This window comes from Gekko japonicus, unplaced genomic scaffold (assembly GCF_001447785.1).
Source record: "Gekko japonicus isolate JY-2015 unplaced genomic scaffold, Gekko_japonicus_V1.1 scaffold2580, whole genome shotgun sequence".
Classification (NCBI taxonomy): domain Eukaryota; kingdom Metazoa; phylum Chordata; class Lepidosauria; order Squamata; family Gekkonidae; genus Gekko; species Gekko japonicus.
The window spans coordinates 6,538-29,095 of NW_015169257.1; the positions used below are offsets into that span (position 1 = coordinate 6,538).

At 47.1% G+C, this 22,558-nt stretch overlaps 1 protein-coding gene across 1 annotated transcript in view; it reads left to right on the forward strand.

The window, feature by feature from the left end:
- Window positions 1-1,012: 1,012 nt before the first annotated feature.
- Window positions 1,013-22,558, forward strand: part of LOC107114907 (cytochrome P450 2J2-like) — a gene marked incomplete at its 5' end in the record, with an annotated part of 26,083 nt that continues 4,537 nt past the window's right edge. Inside the window, 6 exons of the mRNA XM_015416512.1 lie at window positions 1,013-1,175; window positions 8,565-8,714; window positions 9,812-9,972; window positions 10,196-10,372; window positions 13,476-13,617; window positions 20,832-21,019. Coding sequence (XP_015271998.1) covers window positions 1,013-1,175; window positions 8,565-8,714; window positions 9,812-9,972; window positions 10,196-10,372; window positions 13,476-13,617; window positions 20,832-21,019 — 981 coding nt within the window. The remainder of the gene's footprint in view (window positions 1,176-8,564; window positions 8,715-9,811; window positions 9,973-10,195; window positions 10,373-13,475; window positions 13,618-20,831; window positions 21,020-22,558) is intronic.

Genomic DNA, 22,558 nt, shown 5'->3' on the forward strand with positions numbered 1-22,558 from the left:
GGAGGGCGCAACGGTGGGAGGGCTTCTGAAGTTCTGACCCCGCTGGTGGACCTCCTGATGGCACCTGGGTTCTTACCATTGTGTGACACAGAGTGCTGGACTGGGTGGGCCATTGGCCTGATCCAACATGGCTTGTTTGCACTGCATAAATTAAGCAGAAAACTGTATTTACATTTTGGCTTCAATATCCCAACCTTGAATGCCTAGAGTCTTGCTTTCTTCTAAAACAATGAAAGCTGGAGTTCATCTCAGCTAATAGGCCAAAAGAACATTGGGTGTCTTGCCCAGATTCTGGGTAAAATGTGGCCAACTTGGAGAGCCAGTTTGGTGTAGTGGTTAAGGGTGTGGACTCTAATCTGGGAGAACCAGGTTTGATTCCCCACTCTCCACATGCAGTTGCTTCTGTGACCTTGGGTCAGTCACATGTCTCAGAGCTGTTCTTGAAAGAGCTCTCCCAGCCCCACCTACCTCACAGGGTGTCTGTTGTGGGGAGGGGAAGGGAAAGGAGATTGTAAGCCACTCTGACACTCCAAGCAAAGGGCGGGGTATAAATCCAATCTCCTCCTCTTCCTCTTCTTCGCAACTATATCTTAAGAGTCAGAAGACTGACGTTACATCCAATGGAGGGCGAATATAAACTGCTGAAAAATGCAGAGCCCCCCCCCCGGGACACTCTGTCCCAGGGGCCCATGAAATAAGTGGCCCCCGACTTGACCTCATGGATACTGCCCTTGCCCTACCACAGTGATGACCCGAATTTTCGGTACCTTATCGAAAGTTTTCGTGAAAAAGAACTGGGGGAATGGACATTAAAACGGCAACTGAAATTCAATGTGAGCAAGTGCAAAGTGATGAATATTGGCAGAATAATGATGACAACAACGGAGAGGGAGAATGACCCAAGTTCTCTCTGCCTGGGGCCAGGAACTATATAGCTGAATATGAAGCAGCTGAGATTGTCTGGCTCTGTCCGGCTTTAACACTTTTCTTTGCTCTTTTGATCCAATGGCAGCTGGCTAAGATATATGGGAATGTTTATACGATGTGGATGGGCTCCCAAGCGGCTGTGGTGCTTTCTGGATATGAGGCAGTGAGAGAAGGGCTGATAAACCACGCAGACGATTTCTCTGAGCGGCCGATGACCAGGGCGACGAAAGCTGTACTAAAAGAAAAGGGTAAGTTGCTTTGAAACGGGAAAAATATTTTACTTGCCTTCTCACTAGAGGCACATCAAGCGCACCAAAAGGAAATGAAGCACCATGTTCCAAATGAATAAAAATGTTTTTTCCCCATTTTTTTATTTTAAAGACATAGGTAAAGGTAAAGGTTTCCTTTGCTTGAAAGCCAGTCAAATCTGACTCTAGGGATGCGGTGCTCATCTCAATTTCCAAGCCGAAGAGCCAGCGCTGTTCAAAGATATTTCCATGGTCATGTGGCCAGCATGACTTGGGAAGATTGGAAAGTATTTAAAACTATGATCCTAGAAGCTCAGAAACAATATATCCTGCAGGTTAGGAAAGGCACAGACAGGTATAGGGAAAAGCCTGCATGGTTAACAAACAAAGTAATGGAAGCTGTAAAAGGTAAAAAGGATTCCTTTAAGCAGTGGAAAGCTAGTCACAGTGAGGATGATAAAACAGAGCACAGGCTATGGCAAATAAAATGCAAGTCTGTGGTCAGGCAGGCAAAAAGGGAATATGAGGAGCATATAGCAAAAAATGTAAAAACCAACAATAAAACTTTCTTCAAATACATTAGAAGCAGGAAACCAGCCAGGGAGGCAGTGGGACCCTTGGATGACCAAGGGGTAAAAGGAGTGCTGAAGGATGATAGGGAAAAAAGATGATAGGGAAATGGCTGGGAAGCTAAATGCATTTTTTGCCTCTGTCTTCACTGTGGAAGATGAGAAGTGCTTACCCACTCCAGAACCGCTGATTTCAGGAGGGGTGTTGAAAGTCCTGAGTCAGACTGAGGTGACGAGAGAGGAGGTCCTAAAACTGATAGACAACTTAAAAACTGATAAATCACCAGGCCCAGATGGCATACATCCGAGAGTTCTGAAAGAACTCAAATGTGAACTTGTGGATCTCCTTACAAAAATATGTAATCTTTCCTTAAAATCTGCCTCCATTCCTGAGGACTGGAAGGTAGCAAATGTCACTCCCATCTTTAAAAAGGGTTCCAGAGGAGATCCGGGAAATTACAGGCCAGTCAGTCTGACGTCGATACCGGGTAAATTGGTGGAAACCATTATTAAGGAAAGAATTAGTAGGCACATAGATGAACAAAACCTATTGAGGCAGACTCAACATGGGTTCTGTAAGGGAAGATCTTGTCTCACTAACCTGTTAGTGTTCTTTGAGGGGGTGAACAAACATGTGGACAAGGGGGATCCAATAGATATTATTTACCTTGACTTCCAGAAAGCTTTTGATAAAGTTCCTCATCAAAGGCTCCTAAGCAAGCTCAAAAATCATGGGATAAAAGGACAAGTCCTTTTATGGATCAAAAACTGGCTAATTAATAGAAAACAGAGAGTGAGTATAAATGGGCAGTTCTCCCAGTGGAGGGGGGTAAGCAGTGGGGTACCACAGGGATCAGTACTTGGTCCACTGCTTTTTAACTTGTTCATTAATGATTTGGAGTTGGGAGTAAGCAGTGAAGTGGCTAAATTTGCGGATGATACAAAGTTGTTCAGGGTGGTGAAAACCAGTGAGGATTGTGAGGCACTCCAAAGGGATCTGTCAAAGATGGGCAAGTGGGCGTCAACATGGCAAATGGGGTTCAATGTGGCCAAGTGCAAGGTGATGCACATTGGAGCCAAAAATCCTAAATATAAATACACATTGATGGGGTCTGAACTGGCAGAGACTGAGCAAGAGAGAGATCTTGGAGTTGTAGTGGATAACTCACTGAAAATGTCGAGACAGTGTGTGACTGCAATAAAGAAGGCCAATGCTATGCTGGGGATTATTAGGAAGGGTATTGAAAACAGATCAGCCAATATAATAATGCCCCTATATAAATCAATGGTGAGACCTCATTTGGAATACTGTGTGCAGTTCTGGGCACCACACCTTAAAAAGGATATTATAGCTTTGGAAAAAGTGCAGAAAAGGGCAACTCGAATGATAAAAGGGTTGGAACACTTTCCCTATGAGGAAAGGTTAAAGCGCTTAGGGCTCTTTAGCTTGGAGGAACGACTACTGAGGGGTGACATGATTGAGATTTATAAGATTATGCATGGGATAGAGCAGGTAGAGAAAGAGGTACTTTTCTTCCTTTCTCACAATATGAGAACTCGTGGGCAGTCAATGAAATTGCTGAGCGGTCGGGTTAGAACAGATAAAAGGAAGCAGGAGCTCACCCAAAGAGTGATTAACACATGGAATTCACTGCCACAGGAAGTGGTGGGTGCTACAAGCATGGACGGCTTCAAAAGGGAACTTGAGCCACCGCAGCTCCCTTTAAAGACATAACAAACATAAAAGAGGGGAAATTATTCTTACAATTTCTTCTTGACAAACTCATGCCTAATTTATCATACATTTATATATCTCACCTTATATCATTATGTATATCGCTTGCAAATATATCAAAATTGTACTTAACAGTGTTAAATGTCTATATAATTTACTTATTGTATTCTTCCAACCCCTTATAAAATCTCGACCATGTATTTTCAAATGTGGTTTCTGGTTTAAAAGTTAGGGTTAATTTGTCCATTTCCAATTTTTTTTTAACAGTTCTTCTCTTGAAGGTGTTTCTGTTCTTCTCCAATATTTGGCATAAAGTATTTTTAATGTTTTTAATGTTTTTAAAAATGTTTCAGCCATCTGAAGATTTTTTCCCCCTTCCAGCTGGCAAAGTGTGGAAATAGAAATTGCACTGCATTTACCAGGCAGGTAATCAGGCACCGAGAGAATGCAATGTCATAATTGTTTGCATTGGCTTTTATGGAAACCTGACAGATAATGAAGGGCACGTGAGCCGAATGGGATGTGAGAAAGGTTGCTCGGGAACATGTGGGTTTTGAGCAGGCACTTGAAGGAGGAAAACATTCGGACAGATAGTTTGTATGAGGCCACTGCGCACACTGTAGGGTTGCCAGGTCCCCCTTGGCCACCAGTGGAGGGTGGGGGGGGCAATGCTCCCTCTAAGCTGTGGAGTCTTGTGAGCAAACATTCTACTTTGTGAGCTGCTGGCCTTAAAGTTGTGAGCGAGCGATTTGGCTGCTGCATCAATTAGTTTGCTCTGGAGCCCTCCTTCCTGAGCGAAGGCAAAAATGTGTGAGCGGGAGGCTAAAAAAAGGATGAGCTAGCTCACACTAACTCAGCTCAGAAGGAACACTGAGTTAGGGTTGCCGGATCCAGGCTGGGAAATTCCTGGAGATTTGAGGATGGAGCCTGGGGAAGACAGGGACCTCAGTGGGGTACAACGCCATAGAGTCCACCTTCCAAAGCATCCATTTTCTCCAGGGGAACTGATCTCTGTAGTCTGGAGAGGAGCTTCAATCCCAGGAAGTCCCTAGGTCACACCTGGAAGTTGGCATCCCTAACACTGTGTAGGGGATAATGGCAGGGTGGGTGAAGAAACACAGGGAGGCCCAAACACGTGGATTGGGAGAAAGAGCAACAGTGAGTAAGACCACGGAGAGTCATCCGGCCGGTCTGATCTTCACAAGGTTTCTTTGTGAAACTCGTTCCATGAGGAAGAAAGTCGATGTATTTCAAAACAGCAACTTTTGTAAGCGTTATCTGCTATCGGATGCGTCCGTCAGGACTCAGATTTACAAAATGAACTCCTTGAAGAGGTCGCTTGTGCTTTGTGAGGAATTCCCCCTCTTCCTGTCAGTAAAGACAATCTTCACAGTTTCGAGCAGTTGACTTCCTCAGCTGAGGGGAGGTGTCGGCGTGTTTGCGTGTATGAAGTAACAGCCATTTGAGTTTGGAATAGGGACAGAGGAGACAACAGTTGTGAACTGAAGCACAGGGTTACCAGCCTCCCGGACTGAAGCACGGGGATGAAGTGTAGGGTTGCCAAGCTCCAGGTGTGGCCTGGAGACCCCCCACATTTACAACTGACCCCCCAGACTACAGAGATCAGTCCCTCAGTACAAAATGGCTCCTTTGAAAGGTGAACTGTATGGCAATAGACAGTGCAGAGATCCCTCCCTTACCCTAACCTTGCCCACCCCTGGTTCCACCCCCCAAATCTCCAGGAATTTCTCAACCCAGAGATGGCAACTCTTCTGAAGCAGGGGGGAATAGAGGGTTTCTGTCTCTCTAGGGCTTTTATGTGGGGAAGCAAATCTTAGGCTGCGGTCACACGGAGCATTAGGCACGCTAGAGGGACGGAAGATAGGCGGATTTCCCGGGCGCGATCTCACCGCCACATCTGGGAAGCGTCGAGCTCCCGTGGCTTACCCGAGGCTTCCCGCCGAAGATGCGGGGTAAAAAACTAGTAAAAGGTAAAGGTAAAGGTTCCCTTGCTCGAAAGCCAGTCGAATCTGACTCTAGGGTTGCGGTGCTCATCTCCGTTTCAAGGCCGAAGAGCCAGCGCTGTCCAAAGATGTTTCCGTGGTCACGTGGCCGGCATGACTAAACACCAAGGCGCACGGAACGCTGTCACCTTCCCACCGAAGTGGTACCTATTTATCTACTTGCAATTTCTTGCTTTCGAACTGCTAGGTTGGCAGGAGCTGGAACTAGAGACGGGAGCTCACTCCGTCTTGCAGCACCCGGGTCTCGAACTGCTGAACTACCGACCTTCCACAGCCTGCAGTACAGCGTCTTAACCACTTGAGCCACCGCAGTACCTCGGAGGTACTAGTTTCCTGAAACTGCGGGGCAAGGGCGGGCATCTGATCAGGTTTCCGGTGGTAGTTCTGGCGCCCGCCCATGTCCCCTCGCAAAAAGGTTTCTTTTTTCAAAGTCTCCACGGATGCGCACAAGCATCCAAGGGAGGATGCGCACATTTGAGTTTAAAAAAACCACAACAACCCCGTTTGCCCCCGCACCCCGCTTCTTTGTCGCGCCGCAGGACTGTGGAGTGATCGGCACCTCCCCTCTGCCACGGGACCTCCACAGGACCTCCACGGTAGGCCTGCTCGTGCAACCGTGCGTTGTTTAGCCCCGGGGGAAACAGCCACGCCTCCCCCCCACGATATCCAGCCCGTGTGACCGGGGCCTTAATATAAAAAGAGCCCGATCAAACCAGCAGCCCATCTTGTGCAACATCCTGTTTCACACAGTGGATAACCAGTTGCCCTGGAGGGGCATGAAACAGGGCCATAGAGGCGAAGAAGAAGAAGAAGAGGACGAGGATATTGGATTTATACCCCGCCCATCACTACCCAAGGGAGTCTCAGAGCGGCTTACAAACTCCTTTCCCTTCCCTTCCCCACAACAGACACCCTGTGAGGTAGGCGGGGCTGAGAGAGCTCTGAGAGAAACGGCTCTTTTCAAGGACACCTCTGACAGAACTGTAGCTTGCTTGCCCAAGGTCATCCAGCCAGGTGCAAGTGGAGGAGTGGGGAATCAAACCCGGTTCTCCCAGATTAGAGGAAGGTGATGGCAAACCACCTCCCCTTCTCGCCTGCCTTGAGAGCTCGTTGCCGGAGTTGACATAAGTTGGCCGCAACTTGACGGTGCTTTACACACCCACAGGATCCATGGGGTTATAAATTATTTATTTATTCTATTCCATTCACACCCCACCCTACCCCGCAAATGGGCTCAGGGTGGCTCACGACATCGTAAAGCAACCAATAGTCATTCATAAAAATTCACAAATAGTCATTCATAAAAACATCATGGACACATCCACTGCTTATCGATTAAAATCGCTATGGGAAAGCAGGGACCATGTTACGATGACGTGTTACCATGTGGGCTTGTATTTGCATTTTATCTGTGTTGTGCTTATGAAGTATTGCTCAAATGTCTATGTATCTGTGCTTTTGGGACCCAGGGCCTATTGTTGTGTGTGTGCGTGCTGCCATGCGCTTGAATAGCTGGCCTTACACCTCACCCTGTCCCTGATGGGCATTGCTGAGATGCCAGCCACAGCGCACATGCTTTCCCTGGAATTTTCCACTGTGCTCCTGACCAGAGAAGGTCACCACCGGTATGCACAAAGGGACATTTGGAGAAGCACCAGGCGTGACCACCCTTGATGGATTGTGGGAAAGCACCAACTCCCTTCCTGCTATCTGGTTTGGGCATCAAAAGACAATACTGTTTATGGCTCTGAGGACCAGGCTCATCTCTACTCCAAAGGTTGCCAAGGGAGACGGAAGTTCACATCCCACCACATGGCCCCCACTTTGATGTAGGGATAGAATATCCTCATATTGCCCACTGCCCCCTTAGGACGTCACCCCTTAGTGGACCTATAGCTTTAGAATAGAGGACGGATCTTAGGATTTATGACAGGTAAAGCCATGCCCAGAACAGAGCTGGTAAAAAGGGAACCGCGGCTTTGTTCGCTTTCTTCTCTCCAGCTTCTGCTTCTTCCCCTTAGAGCACTAAGGTGCTTCAGGTGACTCTCTAAGTTCCCCGGAGTCGCGACCAGGGAACGCACACATGGCGTGGCAGGACCAGCCTTTGTGTGTTCAGAGTTCACCAGTTGATACGTTAGTTGCCCCCCCCCCTCTTCTAGGAGGAGATTTCTTCTCAGCGGACCTCAGATAAGTATAGCCGCCTATTTGTGAAGTCATCCCCCCTTTATTTGATGCTTTTGTTATTTTCTATGCTTTAATTGTTTCCATATGCTATTGTAACTAAGGAGCTGTGTGAATCTTGTATGCATCTGTTTTTGTATGTCTGAAGAAACTGCTTTAGTAAAGAGGCAACATTTATTCATAAAACCAGTGTGTTGTCTGACTTCCTCGGGAGATAGTGAGCTTTCGGACGCCAATCTGACCTCTGGATATACGGGTTAGAACTCACGCACCGCCCATCCTCTGTAAGCAGAGTTGACTTGGGCTCCCAGATCCAAATTGGACCGGTTCGGGTAACAGACGGGACCGTGTTAAGAACATATTCTCTCTGCATCTGCATGTTAAGCTAATCAAGATGTATGGCTCACATTATAACAATACAATGAGTTGGCAAATTTTAATTCATGCTCTCCTGGTCTCACTGATTTAATATTTATTTATTTATTTGATCTTTACCCTGCCCTACCCCGCCGAGAGAGGCTCAGGGCGGCTTACAAAGAAAACCACAAAGAAAACCACAATATAAAATCGATATAAAACACACAATAAAGTTATTAAAACCATTAGTATTATGATGGCGTCGCGACTGTAATAAAGTGCACATACAGCAGTACCTCCTTTATTGACGGGCTTGAGCTGGGGGGAAAAATCAGGATCATCTTTATTAATAGTCCACGTGTCTCGGTGAATTAGTGTTAGGTATGCATCATGCATAACTCAGACAGCGAGATCTGTATTGTGTATAAATCTACATGTATAAATTAAACGTGCCCCTCCCCCCCAACAGGAGAAGAGGACAGTTTGTACATAGTAATTTCACATTGTTTCTTGATTGCTTTAGGCATTATATTGTCAAACGGCCATAACTGGAAGCAGCAGAGGAAGTTCGGGCTAGTCACCTTGCGGAAGCTGGGACTGGGGAAGAAAGGCGTGGAGCACCAAATCGAAGAGGAGGCCCATCAGCTTGTCGAGACTTTTGCACGTGCAAAAGGTAGGCGTCGACAGGAGATTATGCAGGCACATGTCCAAGTCTGCAGAAGTCTTTGGGTGGACTGTCTCTCACGGTATCCCCGGCTGCATTTTCACAGTGCTTCAAAAGCGTAGCGTGGCCATGTCCTAGCGGAAGAGCATGACACTTTAATTCCCCATGCCTCCCAAAATGAATTAGTAGGCACACGATACCACAAATCCTATGATCCCATTCAGGAAATGATGCTCCCAAGAATGCTCCTGAATACTCTTTGGGATTCAAAATGAGATGTGTAAGAAGACATCTCTTGTTTCTGGTGAACCCTTCCTGCTGCCAGTTATCTGCTCGAGGATAAGGATTTGGGTGGTTTGCTTGGGAAGGAGGCTGGAGGTGAACTCTGTGGTGAGCTGGTCCTGGATTCAGAGGCATTTGGTTCTAGCATGGTGGGGTGAAGTCTTCTGATCTAGGAAAAGTCATACATGTTCAGAACCCTCCCAGTTCTGATTACAACTCCATCATTATTGACAAGCTTGAAGCTGGTCAAAGTCAAGGATATGGCTCTGCGCAAATTTGGAGCTATGAGTTGATAGAGGTATACAGCTGGGAGATTTGCATTTGGAACAATCCCTAAGTTGATTCTTAGAGTGTAACACCCTATCAATAGGCAGAGGTCATTTCGGGGGGGAACGCGGGGGAACACAGTTCCCCCAGGTGAGGTAGGGGGGCGGGGCACATGACAAAGCCCCGCCCCCTGCTTCCGGCCACCCCGCTTCCGGCCCTCATTCAGCCAGGAGGAGGCAGGAGAAGAGGGAGGGTAAGTTGCTTCCTCCCTGCCTCTCCCCACCCCTGCCTGCCTGGGGCCAGGGAGGGCCTTCGCGGGGCTTCCTTGCACTCCCGCCGGCCGGGACCGTTGGGGGCGGGGTGTGTGGCCGTATGACACATTTCCAGTGATGTCAGGGGGTGTGGCCTTATGACACACTTCCGGTGATGTCAGGGGGTGTGGCATATGCTAATGAGTTATGCTAATGAGTTCCCCTAGCTCTTTTTCTACGAAATGACCCCTGTCAATAGGAGAGGCAAAACTAATGTTAACACCCTTTCAACAATGTTATTTTCAGGGCAGCCCATGGACCCTTCATTACCCATCAAAAATTCTGTCGCCAACGTGATCTGTGCCATGGCCTTTGGACACCGCTTTTCTATGGACGATGAAAAATTCCACAAGTTGAGGGAAGCCGTTGACTTTATCTTAGAATACAGCACTACCTTAATGAATGTAGTGAGTAGTCTTTTTTTCTTTTGCACTGAGTCAGAATGTTCCCATCTTCCAGAGGCCCTGCCCTTTCCTTCATTCAGCATTCTCCTGGGAACATCCTTAGACATTATGAATCCCATTATATCATGACGATGAAGAAATAATAGCCCAAACCTGTTGGTTTATGGACTGTGATTCTGAGGATTCCAATGACAGTGACAGGGTTTTTCTTCCGTGTTTCCTGCAGCTGTACGAAATTTACCCATGGCTTGAGAAAATTATCCCAGGACCTTATAGGAAGGCAGTAAACTTCACAGAAGTTGTGCTGGAATTTGCAAGGAAGGAAATCGCATACCACAAGGAGCATCAGGCGCAGCATGAGCCACAGGATTTTACAGATTACTATCTATCTCAAATAACAAAAGTAAGTGCTGGATTTGTGTTCAACTCCTCTGAGCCATTTCTTCACTCCCTCTTCTTATGGAACAGTGGCCATTGGAAGGCCACTAATAGGGTTACCTAACACTCACACCTAATATTTTTATTGCAGTCCATCCCACCCAATACATCCTCCATACTAAAGTCTGTCACTAAAGTGGATTATAATCAAAGAATATAATATAAATAATACACTTGGGGATTTTGTGCAGGCTCATTTTCCTTGCTTATAAATTCCTGCTTCTTGTTTTTCCCTCCTAATCCATACATGTTTTGCTCCCTCTAGTGGTTGATTCAATATTACACCTGGCATAAAAACCTTCACAGAGATATGTCAGACATAAACCAGTATAATATTGAATCGACCACTAGAGGGAGCAAAACACAAGCAGAACAGAGGCTCCCCGGTCCTGAAAAAACAGGAATTTACGAGTGGAGTTAGCAGGCCTACACGAGTGTTGTGGTCTTTCTTATGGGGCTCAAGAGTTGGGAGGGACCTTATAGACAATCAAAGCCCATCCCACATTACATCCCACAGATGGCTGTCCAATATTCTTCTTAAAGACCTCTAGGGAGGAAGACCGTCCCCACTTAGGTTACTGGTTGCATTGTCAAAATGCTCAAAAATGCTGTTACCATCATAGTACTCCTAATAGTCAACAGAAGTCTATTCTCCTATCATTTAAAGCCATTAGATCTACTCTTGCCCTTTGGAGTAGCAGAGAACAAATCTTTGCCATCTTCCACGGTGCAGCCCTTTGAGGATCTAAAGAGTGTGATCATGTCCCTTTTCAGTCATGAGAGAACATAAGAAAAGCCAATGCTGGATCAGGCCATTGGCTCATCCCATCCAACACTCTGTCACACAGTGGCCAAAAATACCAGGTGCCATCAGGAGGTCCACTAGTTGGGCCAGGACACTAGAAGTCCTCCCACTGTTGCCCCCCCAAGCACCAAGAGTACAGAGCATCATTTGCCCCAGACTGAGAGTTCCTATCTATACCTTGTGGCTAATATCCACTGATAGACCTCTGCTCCATATGTTTATCCATATCATATGCTTCTCCAGACTAATAACACTGAATGATACGACTGGGATACTCTGCCTTTTGGCCTCTGACCTGCAGTGAACTTCAGGGTTCCATTTCGACCCCCATGCTTTCAACATCTCCGTGAAACTGCTGGGTGAAATCATCCAGAGAACTGGAGTGAAGGGCCTTCAGTAAATTGCTGATAGATACCCTATCTAGCCAGTTTGGTGTAGTGGTTAAGTGCATGGACTCTAATCTGGGAGAACCTGGTTTGATTCCCCACTCCTCCATTTGCAGCTGCTGGATGACCTTGGGCAAGCCATAGTTCTCAGAGCTGTTCTCTCAAGAACAGTTCTCTCAGAGCTCTCTCAGCCCCACCTACCTCACAGTGTGTCTGTTGTGGGGAGGGGAGGGGAAAGGAGTTTGTAAGCCACTCTGAGACTCCAAGTGAAGGGCAGGGTATAAATCCAATCTCTTCTTCTTCATCATCTAAATCTAGAGTAGCAGTGGAAACCTTACTGGAGGCTAGATGAGGAAAAGAAACTCCATCTTAACTTAGACAAGGGGAAGTATTGTTGGGCCTTGGGTAAAACCAAACTGGGAGTTGGGTTTGCATTATGGTGTAGCACTCCCCATGAAGGAGGAGGTGTATAGTTGGTGCTGATTCTGGATGCTGCTCTTCTGCTTGAAAAAACAGGTAATGGAGAAGCCAGGAGTGCTTTCCCCCACAGTTTAGTTTGGTTTACCAGCTGCAGACATTCTTGAAAACAGTCACAAAGCCCTAACAACATCAGAAGAAGAAAAGGAGAAGAGTTGGATTTATACCCCACCCTTCACTCGGAGTCTCAGAGTGGCTTACAATCTCCTTCCCTTCCTCTCCCCATAATAGACACCTGGTGAGGTAGGTGGGGCTGAGAGAACTGCTCTTGAGAGAACAGCTCTGAGAGAGCTGTGATTGTCCCAAGGTTACCCAGGTGGCTGCATGTGGAGAAAAGGAGAATCAAACCCAGTTCTCAAGATTAGAGTCCACCACTCTTCACCATTACACCAAACTGGCTCTTCAAATAGTTACCACTTAATACAGAGCATCTGGTGGGCATCTTTGAATAGAGGTGGAATTCACCAGGTCTGATTGACTGAACCTTTGGCCTCAGTGATTCCCTGATCAAGAGTGGCTTTGGGTTCAGACAGCTTGGCCATTCCACAAACAGTAGGATGACTGCAAATTTCTCATCCCTGCCTGCTGTTCCAACTTTAAAAGTCCCCATTTCAGTTTGGAAACAGTGCTACTTTAAGGTTATGCCATTTTTTCCCTTGCATCAAACTTTCCCTATAAAATATATGCATTTTTCTAATTTGTGTGCCAATTAATTGGTGTTGTGTATTTTGTATTTTAAAAGTTCAACAATAAAATGCACTATATAACCAAACACAGGGAGGTCTCTAGGAATGTGCATTCAGTTCGGACAAACTGAAAAACAAACTGAATAATGCCTATTTGTCATTATTCGGGCCTGCTTCAGCTGGCCAAACAGGGATTCCCCGAATGGATGCTGTATATTCGGCATCCATTCGGGGAATCCTTTTGCTGGGCGATGAAGGGAAAGTGTTTAATGCTTTCCCTTGCTTCTGGGGCTCCTGCGACCTCAGTCCCAGAAGCAAGGGAAAGTGTTTTAAATTTAAACACTTTCCCTTCTCCCTGCTCCAGGGGGGATTTAAACTTTAAAGTTTAAACCTCTCTGGAGTTGCTCTGCAGAGACTGCACGCTCCCTTCATTGAAGGAAAGGCAATTTGCCTTCCCTTCAGTGATAGGAACAACCCCCCCTTCAAGGGGGAGATTATTATACCCTATGGGGACAGTCCCGATAGGGTATAATTGAGCCAAATTTATTTGGCTAGTCCGATAATTCCTGAACCCCAGTAAAAGTCCAGTTTTCTGAATCCATGCTACAACATCACTTTCTTTTACTTTCCTACTAGGAGTCTTCAGGAAGGGCATTGATCATAACGGTACATTTCTCATAAACTCTGTTCCGTTTCTCCTGTTGTCAACAACAGAGCAAGCATGACCCCAATTCTACATTTAATGAAGAGAACCTGACTCAGTGCATTTTCGACTTCTTTGTTGCTGGGACAGACACAACCGCCACTACTCTGCAGTGGGCAGTGTCCTTGATGGCAGTTTACCCGGATATCCAAGGTGAGAGAGATTGGCGCCTTATGAGCAAGGCACATCTTTATCCTTGTAGAAAAGATTCCCCCCACCAACATTTTCCACTTAAAGGTAAAGATAAAGGTTCCCTTGCTCGAAAGCCAGTCGAATCGGACTCTAGGGTTGCGGTGCTCATCTCCGTTTCAAAGCCGAAGAGCCAGCGCTGTCCGAAGATGTTTTTGTGGTCATGTGGCCAGCATGACTAAACACCAAGCCGCACGGAACGCTGTTACCTTCCCGCCGAAGTGGTACCTATTTATCTACTTGCAATTTCTTGCTTTCGAACTGCTAGGTTGGCAGGAGCTGGAACTAGAGACGGGAGCTCGCTCCGTCATGTGGCACACTCGGGTCTCGAACTGCTGAACTACTGACCTTCCACAGTCTGCAGTTCAGCGTCTTAACCACTTGAGCCACCACAGCTCCTTTTCCCACTTACTGCAATCATTTTAAGGTTCACATTAGGTTGAGGATTAGCATGCCTGACCTGGATAGCCCAGGCTAGCCCCTTCTCATTGGATCTCAGAAGCTTAGCAGGGTCATCCCTGGTTAGTACTTGGATGGGAGCCCACCAAGGAAGCCCTGGGATGCTATGCAGAGGCAGGCAAGGGCAAACCACCTCTGAATGCCTCTTGCCTTGAAAATCCTATAGGATTGCCATAAGTTGGCAGCGACTTAAGAGTGCTTTCCACCAGCACCAGATAATCAGCATATATCTATACCTAACTTTGTCTCTGTCTGTATCTGATATCTGATATGATACTTGGTCAGTTCAGACATAATACAAGTTCAGACATAATACACCCAAAGAGTGATTAACACATGGAATTCACTGCCGCAGGAGGTGGTGGCAGCTACAAGCATGGACAGCCTCAAGAGGGAATTAGATAAGCATATGGACCTTATTAGTGTGGCTATTAGCCACAAGGTATAGCTAGGAACGCTCAGGCTAGGGCAAGTGATGCACTGTATCCTTGGTGCTTGGAGGGGGGCAACAGTGGGAGGGCTTCTAGTGTCCTGGCCCCACTGGTGGACCTCCTGATGGCACCTGGTATTTTTGGCCACTGTGTGACAGAGTGTTGGACTGGATGGGCCATTGGCCTGATCCAACATTGGCTTCTGTTATGTTCTTATATTCTTATGTTCTTATAGTGCAGAAACCATATTTGATTAAACTTTCTGCCCCCTCAGCAGCTATTCTTGGCCCTGGTGGACTTTATTCCCAGAGTTGTGGGGCTTGCGGGGGATTGGGAGGCTGCAGTGGGGAAGGGACAAATTAGTTCTCTCCTGCCTCTTGCATGAGGGGAGCTCCTAGTGTAAAGTGACCTTGGACTAGGAACGCGCAGTACGAAAAATGCCTTGCAGGCCTCACCTCTCTAACGTTCCCCAATGTGGCGGGGCAGTTCCACTGGCTCCAAGTCTACATTTGGAGCCAGTTTGCTGGAGCACTGTTCCTTCATGAGAGGAACTCCCAGCTACTTTGCCAGCTGCCGAAAACGCGTGACCGGCCTTTTGCAGTCATCGCACCCATCCGCGCCTGCAAACAAGAACGGATGGCTGTCTGAACCTGGCTTCTGCTCTAGGGCTCATTCTAAAAAGGAACCGAAACATTTAAAGGCTGGACAAGAAAGAGAGCAACCCACGTAGGTAAGGCTTTGTCGACATGAAATGAATACTTCAGAATCCGAAGAATATTTGGGTGACACCCTAAAAGCTGTTAATATCAAAATGCATCAAAATATCAATATCGAAAGCTTTCAATACCGATATCAAACTGCAGACCCAGAGAATGAGAGAAAGGTGCACTGGATGGTGCATACTTAGAAGCTTTAGCTCAGGGTCTCCAACATGGTGGAATGCCCTGCCTGGTGCCCTGCCTGGTGGAATGCCCTGCCGGAAGACATCCGTGTCCTGCAGGAGCTGTTACCCTTCCACAGGGTATGCAAGGCAGAGATGTTCTGCTGGGCCTTTGGCTGAGGACACCAGTCAAGGCCAAAAACAACTGTGCAGAAGGACACTAAGAATAGAACAGAATAATTTTAAAAATAAACGGGGGTAGCCTTTGGCACTCTCACACCAGTCAAGAGCAAAAACAACTGTGCAGAAGGACGCTAAGAATAGAACAGAATAATTTTAAAAATTACTAATGAGTAACAATAAAGCTGGTGGCAGTTTAACTGAGGCCCTGGTCACATGGGAGGTTTTGGCCCAGAAGAGGGACGGATCGGGGGCGCAGCAAACGGGTGCGATCAAGCTGCAACATCTGGGAAGTGGCGTGCACTCGTCCCCGATCCGTCCCTTCAGCCAGAAAATCCGCTGCAAAAAAGAACCTGCAAAAGAGCAGGACTTACCAGAAATGGCGCAGCAAGTGCAGCCGTGAGATCACTGGCGCGCTCGTCTTCTGGAGCAATCAAGGCTCCCGGCTGAACTGCGCATGCGCACACATGCACAGTTCGGCTGCCTCGCTCTCCCTTCAGTGGCTTCCCCCCGGCATCTGATTGTGCCGGGGAGGAACTGCGGGCCACTCAGGGGATCTATCTGATCCCGCCGCCGCGTGTCTCTTTTGGTGAGGCTCTAAAAAGCTGCACTTTGGCCGTTCTTTCTCCCCCCGTGTGGCAGGGGCCTAAGAATACTACATGTGTAGTATTTACAAAAATCCAACAGGTAAATCCACAATTCGGGTAGTGAAGGGTGGAGTATAAATCCAATCTCTTCTATTCTTCCTCCTCTTCTTCTTTCACAGGGGGGCTTGTAATGATCAGGCCGTTTGGCCAATCCTCCTGTCATTCTTTGGGCATATGGCAAAGCTAAAAGCCAAACTTTCTATGCAAGAGTGCAATAATTAGTGGCCCAGAAGGTGGCACCAAAACATCATGTCAACAAGATGAGCTGACTCTCAGAATTGCAGTGGAATCCAAAGAAGAAGAAGAAGAGAAGAGATTGGATTTATACCCCGCCCTTCACTACCCAAAGGAGTCTCAGAGCAGCTTACAAACTCCTTTCCCTTCCCCTCCCCACAACAGACACCCTGTGAGGTAGGTGGTGCTGAGAGTGCTCTGACAGAAACTGCTCTTTTTCAAGGACAGCTGTGCCAGAACTATGGCCGCGTTCAGGCTGGCAGTTTGGCTCGGCAGCCAAACATTTCAGGAGTGGATTAAAGGGGAAGGTTCACGCAGGCGCATCTGTCAGGCGTCCCCCAGCCGTACTCAAGCCGTCTTGTGCCGCTTCCCTCCTGAGTTTAAAAGATACCAGGTGAAAGTGGTAGCAAACCGTGTGTAGAGTGGGTTGATTCCGGTTCCCTGAGTGTGAACGCAAGCGCTGCTAAGGCGGGAACAACTCGCAGTCATTGATAATAGGCACCGGCTGTTTCTGCGGGCAGGCGCCATTGGCGCCTGCATGATCCTGCTCTATTTGCCACTGCGCCCATGCGCATGGGCGCATGCAGCCCAGTGCGGAAACAGCCGCTAACAGCCCACCAGGGCGGCCCAAAGTGTGAACGCTCCCTTGCGCTCCCTCCACAGTATCCTCCTGCTTCATTCGCTGCGGTGTGAACAGGAATACCGCAACTAAGCCATTCCAGGTCTGTTTTCTTTGCCATGACTCCCTAGCACTTCAAATTGCCAGTCTGAACGCGGCCTATGGCTTGCCCCAGGTCATCCAGCAGGTGCAAGTGGAGGAGTGGGGGATCAAACCCGGTTCTCCCAGATTAGAGTCCGCGCACTTAACCACGACACCAAACTGAATGATGGGGAGAAATAATATTCAGAAGCTCCACCACACTAGCTATGAACCTGAGCCACTACTGTTAACGTTCCATCATTACGTTCACATCCACATAAGAAGGTCTCATCTCTTGAACTCATTTGTTCCCCCAGGAAAGGGACTCTCCATGCACTCAGACACTTTAAATGGTCTGAAACTGGAGGGAGGTACCAGTGGGAATGCTTCGGCCTCTATAATCCTACTATGGGCTTTCTGGCAGGTCTGAGCGGCCATTGTGGGAAATAAGATGCTGGACTATATGAACTATTGGATGGATTCAGCAGTGGCCCTTTTCATCACCATCTGTCCTCCAGTAAACCAGGGAGACGTCTTGGCTCTGTGCATTGGGGAGAGGGTGCTTAGGGGCAATTGTGTCAACATCCCAGGGAACCTCCATATTCCAGAGAGAGGTCAGGTGTCAGCAAGCTGCCAATGTGTCTTTAATGTATGTATTAGGCATGTCTGCATCCCCTTCCCCCCCCTCGCTTGTCAACAACCTCTATTGCCATGGTAACAGTAGTATACTCTGGTGCGCATGTCCACCCTCAACCCCAGGCGCTCATCTCCTCCACTGCATTCCTTTCCATGTATGCTAGCTTTGCTTTGATGGCGTGTTATCAACCCAAGGCCACTGGTGGTGTGTAGCAAGAGGCTTTTGCTTAGTCTGTAATGAATATGTAGTGTGGGAATAGTCTAATTGTTTAACTGTAAGGAACCGTTGCTTCTCAGGGTTTGGGCGCGCTGGGCGCCTTCTAGGCGGGAGCGGGAACCATACCTATTGGCTAGTGTAATTACGAACTTGCTTTAACCTGTCTGTCAAACGCTCAACTCGTTATTCTGAACAGAGAATCTGTTCTAAGTACTTCATGGCTTCAATAAAGTAAAACCTTCCTGCAAGTGTGTACTTCATTGCCTGCTGTGGGGTCTGACATCAGGGCCTCAACAGAACCAAGGGCCAATGGGAAACCATCAGGATCCATTAAATGCCTGGGGTGGACAATCTTAACGGGTCCACCATTCCTGTGGAGGACAGAGAAAGCAGTAAGTCTAAACTCTATTGGGTAATGATCTGTCCATGACAAGGGAGTAAGCTTTAACTCCCCCATCTCCAGATCTCCTTCCCCATCAGTGTAATAAACCAGATTCAGCATGTGCCTTGCTAAGTCAAGATGGGTCACCATGTTAGTCTGTAGCAGTAGAAAAGAGCAAGATTCCCGTAGCACCTTAAAGACTAACACAATTTGTGGTAGGGGATGAGCTCAGTTATTTGTAAACCCCTACTTTCTGCTCCCAGAAAAAGCCGTGGGGAGCAGAAAGCAGGGGTTTAAATTTTAAATGGCTCACAAACTGATAAGAAACCAGGTTGGTCCGTGAACTAACCTCTCGGTTCATATGGGTTCGTGGTTCAGTCCATGATTCAGCCAGGAACCAGGAACCAAACTGCAAAAATGTGGTTTGTGCCCATCCTTGCTGATGAGATGGGGCTATATCATGCCACCTTTCCTTCCCTTGAAAGTTTATAGCCCCAAAATTTTGTTGGTCTCCAAAGTGCTACTGTAGTAGCTGTTCTGTCATATTACGGTCTCACAACTTCTAAAGCACAGTCCAAACACTGAATAGGCAGTAGTTTCCAGACACATTTGAGTTCCATCTCTTCCACCACCTTATGTGATTCGTGCTCTATTCCTTTAATCAAGTTATTGTAAAAGAACCCTTAAAAATTATCTTCATTTCTGAAGTCCAAACTCCTGCCAGAAGAAAAATAATGATTAAAACTGGGTTCATTGAACTTTTCTTACTGTTATCTTAAGTTTTCAAAGAACACTTTCCTTTAAAATGCTAACACCAGCGCAGTGAACTCAGCTTTGAGGAGTGAAAACAGGAGAGGATTAGAATTCCTCTCTACTTCGTGCATGGCCCCGCTTGGAATAGAGGAGCATGAATGTGCATTTTACCTTGCACAATGGGTGGAGATCCATCATCTTCACTATTTCTGTTACGGTCTCAAGTCTGAGGAAAGGAAGAATTAATAAGATGCAAGAAGCATTTTTTAATGTTTAAAAAATTATTGAACAATATAGCAATATTACAGACTGACGATAGAATGGAGTGCAATCAATGAATTACAGCAAAAGATAAATACAGATATAGAGCTAAATGTCACACTCATCTTAACAGATATAAATTAGCATTAAAGTAAAGGTAAAGGTTCCCTTGCTCGAAAGCCAGTCGAATCCGACTCTAGGGTTGCGGTGCTCATCTCCGTTTCAAAGCCGAAGAGCCAGCTGGGCTGATTTGAGGAACCTCTAGACTTATCTAAATTGTTGACAATCTTGTCCAGAATAAAAAGGTCCTACAATTTTAAGAACCACTCTTGCAGTGATGGAATTGATGTAGATTTCTAGTGAGAAACAATAAGACATTTGTCACCAATTAACATTATCATAATAAATTCTCGTTTTACCTTGGGAACGTTACAATGATCCCACAAATTAAGAAGGGACAGTTCAGGGGTCCTAGGAATCCAGGAATCTTTGATCTTATGAATTTGGTCTTGAATTTGGGTCCAAAATTTACCTATCAAGTTACAAGACCATCAGCCATGGAAATAAGTCCCTCGCTCACCACATTGTCTCCAGTAGACTGGAGGCGTAGTAGGGTTTGAGTGACCTAGTTGTGCAGGAGTCAGGTTCCAGTGAGAAACAGGCTTAAAGTTTTGCAATCGAATGCTCAAAGCTCTCGAGGTGGTGGGCGGTGAGTTCCAAATTTGGTCCCATTGATCTGCAGTAAGCTCTTTATTTAAATCTGCATGCTAGGAGGATGCAAGAAGCATTTTATCACGCTTCTGATATAATGGTCATGCCAGAGAGCAGTCAACTCCCTTGTGAGTTCGTGCTTTTCTGTTCCTTTTCTTTATTTTAAATTTCATTTCTTAATTTTTAGTGTTCTGTTAGTATAGACCCAGACCAAAGTGGTCCATCTTAAGATGTCAGGTTCCTCCATTTTGCTGCTAATTTAATGCTTATCTAGATTGAAGTCTGGCAGCACCTTAGGGACCAACAATATTTTCCCTCCCTCTTCTCCTGCCTCCTCCTGGCTGAATGAGGGCCGGAAGCGGGGCGGCCGGAAGCAGGGGGCGGGGCTTCGTCATGAGCCCCGCCCCCGTACCTCACCCGGGGGAACTGCGATCCCCCCGAAATGACCTCTGCTTGTCTCTAAAGCGCTTCTGGATTTCAGTCTAGCTGTTCAGCTGCAGATCAAAATGGCTACTCTCTGAGAACATTTAATGTTCACGTTTCATTAACTGAAAGATGTTGTCAATGATCCCGTTGGCATTCCGTGTCTCTCGTTGTTTACCTGATGTAGCGTTCAAGAGAAAGCTTTGATTTATTTTTCTTTACTGTAGAGTGTCCCAAATAAAACTCTGGTTTTCTTTCCCTTAGAAAAAGTCCAGAAGGAGTTAGAAGATGTCTTTGGGTCTTCACTTTCTATTGGCTATCAAGAGCGGAAAAAACTGCCCTACACCAATGCGGTGATTCACGAGATTCAACGTTTCCAATTTGTCTTTTTATTTGGGGTCCCCAGACAAACTGGCAAGGATGTGGACATGCTTGGATTTCACATTCCCAAGGTACAGAAGACTGTATCCCCTCAAAAGGGAGTGCCAGATAATGGAACATTAAGAGTGAAAGCCTGTACCATTATAAGAACATAAGAACATAAGAGATGCCAGTGTTGGATCAGGCCAAAGGCCCATCCAGTCCAACACTCTGTGTCACACAGTGGCCAAAAATACCAGGTGCCATCAGGATGTCCACCAGTGGGGCCAGGACACTAGAAGCCCTCCCATTGTTGACCCCCCCAAGCACCAAGAAGACAGAGCATCCCTTGCCCCAGAGTCCCTATCTATAGGTAAAGGTAAAGGTTTCCCTTGCTCGAAAGCCAGTCGAGTCCGACTCTAGGGTTGCGGTGCTCATCTCCATTTCCAAGCCGAAGAGCCGGCACTGTCCGAAGACGTTTCCGTGGTCATGTGGCCGGCATGACTAAACACCAAGGCGCACGGAATGCTGTTACCTTCCCTCCGAAGTGGTACCGATTTATTTACTTGCAATTTCTTGCTTTCGAACTGCTAGGTTGGCAGGAGCTGGAACTAGAGACGGGAGCTCACTCCGTCATTCCTGTGCCGCTTTTCCTTAAAGGTATCTGACTGTGTGACTGAACAACAAGAAAAATCATACTGCATTGGGATTAGCCTGTCATCCCTCACAGGTGGTCTGCACCATATGCGCTGACCTCTTTACCTATGTATTGTATAACTTTGGGTAACATCTGGAACCCCCAAGTGTTCATGTATTTTACAACTTTCCTTCGTCATAGTCCCTACAGTAAAATGGGAGCTATGGCTGCAGTCCGAAGAAAGTTTTCCTGAATGAAATGAGACTTACGTCTGAGTAGACCTGCTTGGGATTGCTCTTCTATTTCAAAAGGAGCCCCTTGCACTAAGTGCGGTGTTTTGTGGCCTCACAAAAATGCCCAAGATTGTATGCTGGACTCGGAATCAGTGCTCCCTCTAAGCTGTGGAGTCTTGTGAGCAAAAATTCTACTTTGTGAGTTCCTGGCATTAAAATTGTGAGCGAGTGATTTGGCTACAGCAGGCCCCGGTCACACAGGAGGTTTTGCCCTGCAAGAGGGACGGATTGGGGGTGCATCAAATGGGTGCGATCACAACGCAACATCTGGGAAGCGGAGCGCACCCGTCCCAGATCCGTCCTTTCCGGAGAAAGCGTGCATCAAAAAAAAAACCCAAGAAAAGAGTACTACTTACCTGAAGCTCCACAGCAAGGGCGGCCGTGGGATCGCCAGCGCGCTTGTCTTCCGCAGCATTCGAAGCTCCCGGCCAAACTGCGCATGCGCGCACATGTGCAGCCGGCTGCCTCGCTTTCCGTCCCGTGGCTCCCCCCCCCCGGCATCTGATCGTGCTGGGGAGCAACTGCACAGTGGCTCGGGGGATCTGTCTGATCCCGCCACTGCGTGTCTATTCTGCTGTGGCTCAAAAAAGCCGCACTTTGGCTGCGTCAATTTCCCCCGTGTGACTGGGGCCAATAGTCTGTCCTGTGGTTGCAATAGCTTAGTTGTTGTTACTGTGGCTGGGCTAGTTGATATATTTATT